The sequence below is a fragment of the Sebastes fasciatus genome, unplaced genomic scaffold, assembly GCF_043250625.1.
Source record: "Sebastes fasciatus isolate fSebFas1 unplaced genomic scaffold, fSebFas1.pri Scaffold_353, whole genome shotgun sequence".
Lineage (NCBI taxonomy): Eukaryota > Metazoa > Chordata > Actinopteri > Perciformes > Sebastidae > Sebastes > Sebastes fasciatus.
Window position 1 is genome coordinate 1 of NW_027428204.1, and position 13,893 is coordinate 13,893.

The following is a 13,893-nucleotide window of genomic DNA, read 5'->3' on the forward strand; positions in this document are numbered from 1 at the left end:
CACATATAAATAAAATCACAAATCTGCCTCAGAGATCTTTACAATCTGTCCAACATAAAGCACGAAAATGTAAAACTCAACCAAAAAAAACCTTCATGTTCGAAACAAAAACTAATCACTGCTACAGATCACACAGTGTTAATGTTCCTATAAAACATATTTTACACAGAAAATAATAAAAATATAATATATATATATAAAGCAAAGTTGAGCTTTCCTCATCTAGTAGTAAAGAACTGTATCATCTGCATACAGACGGATTATGCACTTTCTCAGCTGCGTTTGAAGGTTATTAATTCAAATGCAAATGTAAAACTCAACAAAAAAAAAATAAGAATTTGTTATTGATTTAAAATGTGTCTTTAAGGATTAATAAAACAGAAATAAAACTGTAAACTTAGTCACTTATTATATACACGTTATTAAAAAGGTCCATGTAAAACAGGTAATATTGATGATATCAGTTTAAACTGTTCCCGATGCTAAACTAAAGATGTTCTATTGATATTTGGTCCAAACATATTATCTAATAAAATTTAACAGAACTTATTACCATAACTATCATAGCTAACTAACATAAGCATGCTTCACTTCCTCAGCTGTTAGTCAGAGTTTTCTCACCGTAGGCGGCGCCGGCGAAGGCGAGGCAGGAGAGGATCCACAGGAAGGCCATGGCTCGATCATGTCGGGTCTGTCTGAGCGAGGAGCTTTTATACAACCAGGGCAGCGACGTGATTGGACGGGACAGGAGAGGACAGGACAGGAGGGGACATCTTATCAGAGACGGTGGGAGTTTGGACAGGTGGAGCTGACGCAGAGTTTTCCACCTGAGCAGGCTGTAACATGAAGGTTAGAGAGACGTTGGAATGACTCTAACATGTTAGATTACGTAAAGGAAAGAAAAACTATTCACAGCTCATAGAGATTACTTCTATAATTATGAATCTCTAATGCACCTAATCAGCAAGAGACCAGATGCACGTAGGGAGAGGAAGAGGCCATCACTGAGGAAGAGGAGGTCGCATGCAGTAAAAAGACAAAGAAGAATAAAACGAATGAAGAAAACTTTCTTAGAAAATGTCTCTTTTTTTAGCATTTCAACAGGGCATCTCAAACAAGTGTAATACGTGCAGGTGCAGCCGGGTTTGTTATCTCTAGTAAAATAATCTTTGGAGAAAAGAATTCAATCCAGGCTGTGATGCTTGCTTGCCTTTTTTTCGCACCTACAATAACTACAGTATATGTAAAGTAAGCATGCATTTATAATAGAGCTGTCAATCGATTAAAATATTTAATCACGATTTATCGCAAATTAATGACACATTTTTGTATCTGTTCTAAATGAACCTTAAAGGGAGATTAGTCAAGTATTTAATACTCTTATCAACATGGGAGTGGACAAATATGCTGCTTTATGCAAATCTACGTATTTATTTATTATTGTAAATCAATTATCAACACGAAACAATGTCATCAAGAACTCCCAGCAAGCATGCTGATGCTGTGGGAACCAACGCACGGGCATCAATCACGGGAACGTCCCACACCAACATACACGGACGTACTGAGGAGAGATGCTAGACAGTGCTGGCAGCTAGCCAGATGAATGGAGGACTGAGACAGCTGGAAGCTCCGCTGGAAAGCCCGTCTGAGGACGACCCAATGACATCAATTCCGATAGTTGTATTATCACTCTCTAACATCCACTGCTATTGATTTTTGTTATTAGAGCTTTAAAAGCCCCGAATGATCAATTGCGTTAAAGGAATTAGTGGCGTTGAAATGAATTTGCGTTAATGCGTTATTATCGCCCTGATTTATAAGCATTGAAGATTAAAACTGCTAATTCACTGGTTGATGCAACTTGCTGTTTGTTTTTAAGTCTGCTACTTGTTTCTGTCATTTGAAATTTCTTAAGTTGTTTTTAACTTTTGCTGGGTTTTTTTTATTTATTTATTTTATAGTTTTTTATGATTGCAGAACACCTCTGCTAGCGTAGAGTTAGAGTAGCTAGACTACATATATATAATATGATATAATATTATATAATATAATATATCAACCAAACACAACACACAAGAGTCTGTTGTACAGCACACTGATGAAAATGTTTATTTCTCTCCACGTTGTAAACATCTGTCAGCACATCCATGACTGAAAATCACAACAAAACTCATTCTAAATAGAAAAAACAGCAAAAAACAGCAAAAAACATTTGAGCAGACAAAAGAGAAAACATGAATCATGAATTACAGTTTCTTTCAATACTGTAATACACATTTAAAAAAAAAAAAACAGGCCTCTGGCTTCCATTGAACAGGTACTCACCTGTGGTCTACCTGTGTTTACATCCTGATTGATGAGCCGACAGGTGGTGCACACATCTCATTTTGAATGATTTTGAAATGACAAAGGTACAAAGCAGAAAATGTGTGTAGAGTTTTGGAAACTTGAGCTGAGGTTTGGCTCTCTGAGTGTCGGGTCGGGTTCACACCTAAAGGTCCGGTTTGCATTCACAAACACAAAACTCAAACGGTCCAGAAATTGTAAACAAAAATCAGGTGGTGGAAATGTCATTGGATTATTGTTTGATTACAGTTGGCAGGTGAGGAGACAATAGAGGCAATATACCGCTCCTAATTTTCTAGCTTAATGTCGTAAATCACGGAGCACCGTCAGGTTCTGTTCATGTTGGTGTTGATCTGGAGCTCATATCAGCAAACTTTAGTAGAGACGGCGGGCATCTCGAGGAAGACGTCGTCATCATCTTCGTCGTGAGTCCTGGTTTGTCCCCCGCCACTCAACATTTTGCTAGCAAAACAGGAAAAGGAAACGTTCTTTTAACCCAGAAAATGACCCATTAAATGGTACGATTCCTGTGATTGGTTCGAATGGTGTTCACACCAGAAAGGAACCGCCCCAGAGTTCGGAGAGACTGAGACCACACCTTCGAGGCGGACCAGGGAGCAGTTGTTTTGTCCGCATCAGGGTTCGATTCCTGCGTTCACACCAACCCAAACGAACCGCATCAAGGAGGGTAAACGCTCCAGGGTTCGATTCCTCCGGACTAAACGAGGCTGGTGTGAACGCGTCCTCAGTTTCAATAATGTGCTTTATGTGTCATTTTAGTGTTTTGTGTTAGTAAATTGAAAAAAAAAACTTTGAGTCTGTTGTTTGTGCTTTTATGTGAAACCTTTATGCTGCCGTCTCGGCTCCCTCAAAAAAAAAAGAGATTTTAAATGTCAAAGGGAATATCTTGGTAAAATAAAGGTAAATACATTTAAATGGCACTAAAGCATTAAGGTTGAACCGGTTCTTATGTGTGAAAGGTCAGTTTGGTGGAGACATGTGTGAGTTTCCCAGCAGCAGAGTGTTTATCAGCTGCAGCTACCTGAACGTTGCTGCATCATGACCTCGACCTGCTGAGAAACACATGAATATGGAAACTGTCTGGATATTTATGAATATATACTTTAAGCCGGTGACAGGAAACAAGAACTTGTTATTAATGTAAAATGTGTCTTTAAGAATTAATAAATCAGAAATAAAACAGTAAAACTGGAAACCTTTAGTCACTTATTATATACACATATTATTAACAGGTCCATGTAAAACAGGTTACAGCGTAATATTCATGATATCAGTCTAAACTGTTCTTGATGCTGAACTAAAGATGTTCTATCGATATTCGCTACAAACATATTATCTAATAAAACGTAACATAACTGACTAACTAATGGGCACGTCCAACTGGTAAGAGGCCCCGGGGTAGACCCAGAACACGCTGGTGAGATTATATATCTGGTCTGGCCTGGGAACGCCTCGGGGTCCCCCAGGAAGAGCTGGAACACCTTGCTGAGGAGAGGGACGTCTGGAATACCCTGCTGAGCCTGCTGCCCCCGAGACCCGGCCACGGATTAGAGGAAGGAAATGGATGGATAAATAACTATCATAACTAACACAACTAACATAAATAATATAATTAACACAAATAACACAACTAACTAACATAACTTACATAACTAGCATAACTAACATAACAAACACAACTATACCTAACGCAGCTAACCTAACTAATGAACATAATTAACATAACTAACTAACTTGCTTGATTTCATATAAAGATCTGGTGGTTCACAATTTTGATGTCTAAATGTAAAACAGATTGAACAAATCTGAAAATCTATTCAAATGAATTAAAAAACAAAGAAAGAAAACTGACTCAGCGGAATAAACATAATGAATATTATCCTGTCTGTTTCATATTTTGTGCAAAATGCTTTTATTGTGAAGATATTTGTAACTTTTGTTTTGAAAAGATATATATATCTTCACTTACTTTAACATTGATAATTCGATGATTGTTATCATGATATAATATTTGTCCATCTCGTCCCTCATTAGTGATAGTTTAACACCTTTCCTGTTAGGAAACCACATCTCTTCACAATAAAGGCCTCTCTTCTTAAAATCAAATAATGAAGTAAGAAAAACACTTTCTATGACGCCCATGTCAATAATGCATTATAAATATACTTTCAATGCATTATAATCTGATTATAACACTGTATAATCATAGTTATCAGTACTCATAAATATTCATAATGATTTATAACAATAATCGTAACACATTATGAAGCATTTTATAATGACTTTTAATGTCAAGTATTATAATACTCAGCTGGTCACTCACTGACATTGTTTTAGAAGGATAATAGTGTATTATAATTCCCAAAGTTGTAATACATCATAATGTTTTTATAACGTATTATAATCACTGATTATAAGTTACTCTAAGTGGTCGTTGTTTGCTTTAAGGAAGGTTTGGGGTGTTATATAATGGTATTTTGTTTCACTTTACTTAAAGCAAACAATGAGCAGAGTATTTATATATTTATACGTTTATGTATTTATGTGTTTTGTTTTGTTGCTGTGTGGAGCCGAGTTTCTGTTTCCTGTAGTAAATTTTGATTTATGTGTTTCACCCCTCCAAAATAAAAGCCCCATAGAGTAACTGCTTCTTAACAGGAAACTCAGGTTGAGACTTGTTTTTTTTCAAAGTAAAAGCCCCAGACTCTCATTATAAGTTAACAGGAAATTAGTGATGGACCTAGTTTTTCAAAATAAAAGCCCCAGAAGGTAACTAAATTAACAGGGAACTCAGGACTGACTATCCATAATGCCTCATCTGCTTTTTTCATGCATTTACAACTCTTATCTACTGATTCATACTCCATTTAAACCTTCAAATATTCCACATCTTTCATACGTCATCGGTGCTATTCAGGTTTTAAATCCAGCAACGCGGTGTAGCGTCAGCTTTTCAACATCCAGCATTCACACCGCAATTTCTTCAGAAACTGCATTCTCTAGTTGAGTTTGTTGTTAAGTTCTGTGTTTATATAGAACACAACCAGAAGACTTATAACAGTTGTAATTATCAGCGGTGATGTGGCGGCAGCACGTCGACACAAATCAAAACGTCAAACACAGTCAGTGATGTTCAGTGATTTTATTATCATTCACTGTCCACACACTCTGAGGTGGGACTGGGGGTCGGGGGTCGGGGTCGGAGGAGGTCAGAGGGTGTGTAACCTCTGAGCGTTTAGTTGGCGGCGAGGATCTGGTCGACCCAGCCACGGAGCTCGGTGACGCGGGCGTAGACGGCGGGAGTGGAGGTGGAGCAACGGCTGCTTCCCCAGGAGACAATACCGACCAGAGTCCAGGCGTTGTCCTTCTGACAGACCAGAGGACCACCGGAGTCGCCCTGAAAATACAACAGGTCCATTAATAAACAACAAATAAACAACAAATAAACAACAAATAAACAACAAAGGACGTAATAAAGAAAAATCATGAAGTAAAACAGTGATGAAAAAGATCTGAAAAACAAAAGTCAACGACAAATCAATCGGTGACAGGTGAGACAGGTAAGACAGGTGAGACAGGTGAGAGAGGTTAGAGATGTGAGACAGGTGAGAGATGTGAGACAGGTGAGAAAGGTGAGAGAGGTTAGAGATGTGAGACAGGTGAGAGAGGTGAGACAGGTGAGACAGGTGAGACAGGTGAGACAGATGAGACAGGTGAGAGAGGTGAGAGAGGTGAGAGAGGTGAGAAATGGAGACAGGTGAGAGAGGTGAGAGAGGTGAGACAGGTGAGAGAGGTGAGACAGGTGAGAGAGGTGAGACAGGTGAGAGAGGTGAGACAGGTGAGAGAGATGGAGACAGGTGAGAGAGGTGAGAGATGGAGACAGGTGAGAGAGGTGAGACAGGTGAGAGAGGTGAGACAGGTAGGTGGGCGGGGCCTCACCATGCAGGAAGTGGCTCCAGCTCCTCCAGCGCAGATCATGACGTCGGAGATGTTGCTGCCCCAGTGTCTCTTACACTGCTCGTTGGACAGCAGCGGCAGAGCAGCCTGCTGCAGCTTGTTGGGAGTACTGGGAGCTGTGGGAGACAGTCAACACACACTCAGACACACTTCCTCCTCCGCTTTCAGAGTAAAAGCATTCTTGTTGCAGAGTTTAAGAAGCAGAAGGGCCTCTATTGGAGGATGTGTCGTGTCTCACCGTTGTAGCGGGTCAGACCCCATCCGGAGGTGACGCAGGTCATGCCGGCGGCGAAGTTGTCGATGGACTCGGCGATACAGACGGGGGACACGTTGGTGCTCAGGCGGGCGGGGGAGGCCAGCTTGATGAGGGAGATGTCGTTGTTGATGGTGCGGGGGTTCCAGGCTGGGTGGGTGAACACCTTGGCGGGCTTCAGCATCTGGACGTCCTCGTTGGAGCCGTAGCCCTTATCGTGCTCTCCAACGATCACGCGGTGGTAGGTCCTGACAGGAAACAGGAAGTGTTTCTTCAAAGGGCCAGTTCGCACAAATCACACAAGAAACATGGAGCTGAGAGACGCAGACAGGAAGTCAGACTGAGTCACGTTGCGTTGAACTGACCTGACGTTGCAGTGAGCGGCGGTCACCACCCAGTTCTCGTTGATCAGAGATCCGCCGCAGAAGTGGAAGCCGTTGGATTGCTGAGAGAAAAAACAAACTGAACTCAGTCACTGAACAACACAAGAAGAAGAAAAGAATACTAATAATACTAATAATGTTATTATCATTATTAATTATAATTATGGCTCTTTCTTATGGAATAACGTCCATGTGGACATCAGACAGTCTAATAATGCATCCCCCCACCCCTCCAAAATAAAAGCCCCATAGAGTACCTGTTTCTAAACAGGTCACTCAGGTTGAGACTTTTTCAAAATTAAAGCCGAGGGCTCTCATTGTATGTTAACAGGAAACTAGGGATGGACCTTGTTTTTCAAAATAAAAACCCCAGATAAACCAGCAATACAGCGTAGCTTCAATTTTTCAACACACCTTGAAATATTCAACATCTTTCATTATTATTATATTATTATTATTATTATTACTATTATTATTATTATTATTATTATTATTATTATTATTATTATAATAAAGAAACAGAGCAGTTTGTGTTGAGGTCAGCTTACTCACCTGCAGAGACACCTGCCAGGGCCAGGAGTGAGGCACCGCCTCCTCGCCGTTGACGATGCGGGCGTAGCCGGTCACCTCGGGGGTGACGGCGGGGGTGCCGCAGCCTGAGAGGACGACAGGTGACGGACTTTAAAGGACTATTCTGCTCATATATTGTCTCAACCCTTTGTGTGACGTCACCGTGACGCTCTGAGACTCTCAACGTGAACATTTCAGTCCGGAGGCCAAACTACCACACAGATGTTTACAGATGTTTCCAGAGAGCTCATTGGTTGAACTGAAGTCAGTCAGACGTTTGTTTCAGAGCTGTGATCTCTTGTTTATTATCAGAGTCACGGATTAATCTGAACACTCTTCTGCTGTTGATGTTTAATAAACTAAAATATTAAAGAAGTGAATTTATCAGCAAATTTAGAATCAAAGAAACGGATTCAAAGTTTGAGTCTCACCGTAAGCGGCGCTGACGAAGGCGAGGCAGGAGATGATCCAGAGGAAGGCCATGTTGACGACGATGAGGACGATGATGTGTTGAAGGACCGAGCTGCTCTTTTATCCCTGAACCCCGCCGGGCCTCAGCCAATCAGAGACAGCGGCCGGCGGTTTGTCCAGCTCAGCTGTCAGCTGGTTATCAGACCCGAGGAGGCGGCAGCGTTCTCACGGGTCACACGCCCCGACCTCCTGCTCTCTGATTGGTTGATGATGACTGCAGCACACGAACCAGTCAGCACATGTTGTTTTTATCCAAACTGAACTTTATTTAGATTCAGACTTCAGACCTCAGTTTTATGCAAACATAAATGCAAACTAATAATAATAATAATATTATAAAATAACACTGGAGGAATCAGCATAAATATTCATTAAACTGTCAAAATAAAAGTAGACATTGATGATGTGCTCATTCTGTTGTTTTAGAGTTTCCGATCATTAGAGAGGTCCAAAACAATTTAAAACATTTTTTTTTAAAAAAGTTTTAAAAAGTTTTTAAAAAGGTTTTTAAAAAAGTTTAAAAACTGCTTAAAAAAGTTTTTTAAAAAAGTTTTAAAAAAGTCAAATAAAAAGTAAGAAAAATGCCCAAAAAAGTAAGAAAATTGTCCAAAAAAGTCAGAAAAAGGAAATAACAAGTCAGAAAAATGTCAAAAAAGTAAGAAAAATGTCAAAAAAGTAAAAAATAAATTGTCCAAAAGTCAGTAAAAAAAAAAAAAAAATCAGAAAATTGTCAAAAAAAGCCAAAAGAAAAAGTCAAAAAAAGTTAAAAAAAAATTACTAAAAGTAAAAAATTAAAATTAAAAAAAAGAAGTAAAAAACGTTAACAAAAAAAAAAGTCAGAAAATTGTCCAAAAAAGCCAAAAAAAAGTCTAAAAAAGTCAGAAAAAAGTAAATTAAAATAAAGTCAGAAAATTGTCCAAAAAAGCCAAAAGAAAAAGTCTAAAAAAGTCAGAAAAAGGTAAAGAAAAACATTTTTAAAAAAATCAAAAAAAGTCAGAAAAATGTCAAACAAAGAAAAAAGTAAAACTTCTTTTTTTCCAAAAGTCAGTAAAAAGTAAATAAAAAAAAGTCAGAAAATTGTCCAAAAAAGCCAAAAAAAAGTCTAAAAAAGTCAGAAAAAAGTAAAGAAAAAATTGTCCAAAAGTCAGTAAAAAGTAAATTAAAATAAAGTCAGAAAATTGTCCAAAAAAGCCAAAAGAAAAAGTCTAAAAAAGTCAGAAAAAGGTAAAGAAAAACATTTTTAAAAAAATCAAAAAAAGTCAGAAAAATGTCAAACAAAGAAAAAAGTAAAACTTTTTTTTTTCCATAAGTCAATAAAAAGTAAATTAAAAAAAGTCAGAAAATCGTCCAAAAAAGCAAGAAAAAAAGTCTAAAAACGTCAGGAAAATGTCCAAAAAAAAGTCCAAAAAAAGATTAAAGAAAGTTTTAAAAAAGATTAAAAAAAGTTTTAAAAAAGTTTTTAAAAAGTTTTAAAAAAGTTTTAAAAAAGTTTAAAAAACTAAAAAAAAAAGTAAGAAAATGGTCCAAAAAAGCCAGAAATAAAGTCTAAAAAAGTCCAAAAAAGTCCAAAAAAGTAAGAAAAAAGTAAAAAGAAAAAATTGTCCAAAAGTCAGAGAAAAAAAAAAAAGTCAGAAAATTGTCCAAAAAAGCCAAAAGTCTAAAAAACTCAGAAAAAAGTAAAGAAAAAAAGTCAAACAAATGTCCAAAAAAAGTCAGAGAAATGTCAAGAAAATAAGAAAATTTTATAAAAAAGTCAGAAAAATGGCAAAAGAAAGTCCAAAAAAGTAAAAAAAAAGTTTTAAAAAAGTTTAAAAAATAGTTTAAAAAACATTTAAAAAAAAATAAAAAGTTTAAAAAAAGTTTTAAAAAAAGTCAGAAAATTGTCCAAAAAAGTAAGAAAAATGTCAAAAAAAGTCAAAAAAATAAAAAGTGTCCAAAAGTCAGTAAAAAGTAAATAAAAAAAGTCAGAAAATTGTCCAAAAAAGCAAGAAAAAAAGTCTGAGAAAGTCAGAAAATGGCAAAAGAAAGTCCAAAAAAGTAAAAAAAAGTTTTAAAAAACTTTAAAAAACAGTTTAAAAAACAGTTTAAAAAAAATAAAAAGTTTAAAAAAAGTAAAAGAAATAGTCAGAAAACTGTCCAAAAAAGTAAGAAAAATGTCAAAAAAATCAGAAAATGGTCCAGAAAGTAAGTCTAAAAAAGTCAGAAAAAGTAAAAAGAAAAAATTGTCCAAAAGTCAGAGAAAAAAAAAAGTCAGAATATTGTCCAAAAAAGCCAAAAGTTTAAAAAAGTCAGAAAAAAAGTCAAACAAATGTCCAAAAAAAGTCAGAGAAATGTCAAAGAAAGTCAGAAAAAAAGTCAGAAAAATGTCAGAAAAAGTAAGAAAAAAGTCCAAAAAAGTAAAAAGAAAAAATTGTCCAAAAGTCAGAGAAAAAAAAAAGTCAGAAAATTGTCCAAAAAAGCCAAAAGTTTAAAAAAGTCAGAAAGAAGTAAAGAAAAAAAGTCAAACAAATGTCCAAAAAAAGTCAGAGAAATGTCAAAGAAAGTAAGAAAAAAGGAAAAAAAAGGAAAAAAAAATTGTCCAAAAGTCAGTAAAAAGTAAATTGAAAAAAAGTCTGAAAAATGTCCAAAAAAGTCAGAAAAAAGTCAAAAAAAGTCAAAAAAATAAGTCAGAAAAATGTCCAAAGAAAATTTGAAATAATCAGAAAAATGCAGAAAGCAGCATATGTGTCCACTCCCATGTTGATAAGAAGATTAAATACTTGACTAATCTCCCTTTAATAGTGTATTATAATTCCCAAATTTGTAATACATCATAATGTTTTTATAACGTATTATAATCACTGTAAAACACATTACAATATGATTATAAGTTACTCTAAGTGGTCGTTGTTTGCTTTAAGGAAGGTTTGGTGTGTTATATAATGGTATTTTGTTTCACTTTACTTAAAGCAAACAATGAGCAGAGTATTTATATATTTATACGTTTATGTATTTATGTGTTTTGTTTTGTTGCTGTGTGGAGCCGAGTTTCCATTTTATTAATGTGTTTTATGTAATAAACGTGTGTAGGCTACGTTGTTGTGTTTGGAGCAACCACAGCTTTTTTTCGTCAAGGAAACTAAAAAAACATCAGGCTGGTGATGTCATCAATCATGTGATGATGTTAAAAGTTATGTTAATTAACGAGGTCAAAGGTCGTGGCTCTCTGCTGTTTGTAATAAACAGCTGCAGCCCGTGCATGTGATACGAGCACACGGCACAAGCATCCTCGCGGGGGAGCATTTCTACTCTACGTCCCTGTTGACATCAGAGAGTCGAATTATGCCTCCCCTCCAAAATAAAAGCCCCAGACTCTCATTGTATGTTTACAGGAAACTAGGGATTTCAAAATTATAACCCCAGAAGGTAACTTTATCGACAGGGAACTCAGGACTAACTATTCATAATGCTTCATCTGCTTTTTCCATGCATTTACAAATCACCCACCCCTCCAAAATAAAAGCCCCATAGAGTAACTGCTTCTTAACAGGAAACTCAGGTTGAGACTTGTTTTTTTTCAAAGTAAAAGCCCCAGACTCTCATTATAAGTTAACAGGAAATTAGTGATGGACCTAGTTTTTCAAAATAAAAGCCCCAGAAGGTAACTAAATTAACAGGGAACTCAGGACTGACTATCCATAATGCCTCATCTGCTTTTTTCATGCATTTACAACTCTTATCTACTGATTCATACTCCATTTAAACCTTCAAATATTCCACATCTTTCATACGTCATCGGTGCTATTCAGGTTTTAAATCCAGCAACGCGGTGTAGCGTCAGCTTTTCAACATCCAGCATTCACACCGCAATTTCTTCAGAAACTGCATTCTCTAGTTGAGTTTGTTGTTAAGTTCTGTGTTTATATAGAACACAACCAGAAGACTTATAACAGTTGTAATTATCAGCGGTGATGTGGCGGCAGCACGTCGACACAAATCAAAACGTCAAACACAGTCAGTGATGTTCAGTGATTTTATTATCATTCACTGTCCACACACTCTGAGGTGGGACTGGGGGTCGGGGGTCGGGGTCGGAGGAGGTCAGAGGGTGTGTAACCTCTGAGCGTTTAGTTGGCGGCGAGGATCTGGTCGACCCAGCCACGGAGCTCGGTGACGCGGGCGTAGACGGCGGGAGTGGAGGTGGAGCAACGGCTGCTTCCCCAGGAGACAATACCGACCAGAGTCCAGGCGTTGTCCTTCTGACAGACCAGAGGACCACCGGAGTCGCCCTGAAAATACAACAGGTCCATTAATAAACAACAAATAAACAACAAATAAACAACAAATAAACAACAAATAAACAACAGGTCCATTAATAAACAACAAATAAACAACAAATAAACAACAAATAAACAACAAATAAAGAACAAAGGACGTAATAAAGAAAAATCATGAAGTAAAACAGTGATGAAAAAGATCTGAAAAACAAAAGTCAACGACAAATCAATCGGTGAGAGAGGTGAGACAGGTGAGAAAGGAGAGAGAGGTTAGAGATGTGAGACAGGTGAGAGAGGTGAGACAGGTGAGACAGGTGAGAGAGGTGAGACAGGTGAGACAGATGAGACAGGTGAAAGAGGTGAGACAGGTGAGACAGATGAGACAGGTGAGAGAGGTGAGAGAGGTGAGAAATGGAGACAGGTGAGACAGGTGAGAGAGGTGAGACAGGTGAGAGAGGTGAGACAGGTGAGACAGGTGAGAGAGGTGAGACATGTGAGACAGGTGAAACAGGTGAGACAGGTGAGAGAGGTGAGACAGGTGAGAGCGGTGAGACAGGTGAGAGAGGCGAGACAGGTGAGACAGGTGAGAGAGGTGAGACAGGTGAGACAGGTGAGACAGGTGAGACAGGGGAGAGAGGTGAGAGATGGAGACAGGTGAGAGAGGTGAGACAGGTGAGACAGGTGAGACAGACAGGTAGGTGGGCGGGGCCTCACCATGCAGGAAGTGGCTCCAGCTCCTCCAGCGCAGATCATGACGTCGGAGATGTTGCTGCCCCAGTGTCTCTTACACTGCTCGTTGGACAGCAGCGGCAGAGCAGCCTGCTGCAGCTTGTTGGGAGTACTGGGAGCTGTGGGAGACAGTCAACACACACTCAGACACACTTCCTCCTCCGCTTTCAGAGTAAAAGCATTCTTGTTGCAGAGTTTAAGAAGCAGAAGGGCCTCTATTGGAGGATGTGTCGTGTCTCACCGTTGTAGCGGGTCAGACCCCATCCGGAGGTGACGCAGGTCATGCCGGCGGCGAAGTTGTCGATGGACTCGGCGATACAGACGGGGGACACGTTGGTGCTCAGGCGGGCGGGGGAGGCCAGCTTGATGAGGGAGATGTCGTTGTTGATGGTGCGGGGGTTCCAGGCTGGGTGGGTGAACACCTTGGCGGGCTTCAGCATCTGGACGTCCTCGTTGGAGCCGTAGCCCTTATCGTGCTCTCCAACGATCACGCGGTGGTAGGTCCTGACAGGAAACAGGAAGTGTTTCTTCAAAGGGCCAGTTCGCACAAATCACACAAGAAACATGGAGCTGAGAGACGCAGACAGGAAGTCAGACTGAGTCACGTTGCGTTGAACTGACCTGACGTTGCAGTGAGCGGCGGTCACCACCCAGTTCTCGTTGATCAGAGATCCGCCGCAGAAGTGGAAGCCGTTGGATTGCTGAGAGAAAAAACAAACTGAACTCAGTCACTGAACAACACAAGAAGAAGAAAAGAATACTAATAATACTAATAATGTTATTATCATTATTAATTATAATTATGGCTCTTTCTTATGGAATAACGTCCATGTGGACATCAGACAGTCTAATAATGCATCCCCCACCCCTCCAAAATAAAAGCCCCATAGAGTACCTGTTTCTA

At 38.6% G+C, this 13,893-nt stretch overlaps 2 protein-coding genes across 2 annotated transcripts; both read right to left on the reverse strand.

The window, feature by feature from the left end:
- Positions 1-5,497: 5,497 nt before the first annotated feature.
- Positions 5,498-8,101, reverse strand: LOC141763747 (chymotrypsin B). The gene is made up of 6 exons (XM_074628466.1): positions 7,965-8,101; positions 7,516-7,619; positions 6,946-7,025; positions 6,566-6,828; positions 6,310-6,443; positions 5,498-5,767 (listed from the first exon to the last, which is right to left on the reverse strand). The coding sequence occupies exons 1-6, from the start codon at positions 8,014-8,016 to the stop codon at positions 5,606-5,608; spliced, it is 795 nt and encodes a 264-aa protein (XP_074484567.1). The 5' UTR covers positions 8,017-8,101; the 3' UTR covers positions 5,498-5,605.
- A 3,901-nt stretch (positions 8,102-12,002) lies between these two features.
- On the reverse strand, positions 12,003-13,693 carry LOC141763748 (chymotrypsin B-like). The gene is made up of 4 exons (XM_074628467.1): positions 13,611-13,693; positions 13,231-13,493; positions 12,975-13,108; positions 12,003-12,272 (listed from the first exon to the last, which is right to left on the reverse strand). Exons 2-4 carry the CDS (start codon positions 13,427-13,429, stop codon positions 12,111-12,113), a joined length of 495 nt encoding a protein of 164 aa, XP_074484568.1. The 5' UTR covers positions 13,430-13,493; positions 13,611-13,693; the 3' UTR covers positions 12,003-12,110.
- Between the last annotated feature and the right edge of the window lie 200 nt (positions 13,694-13,893).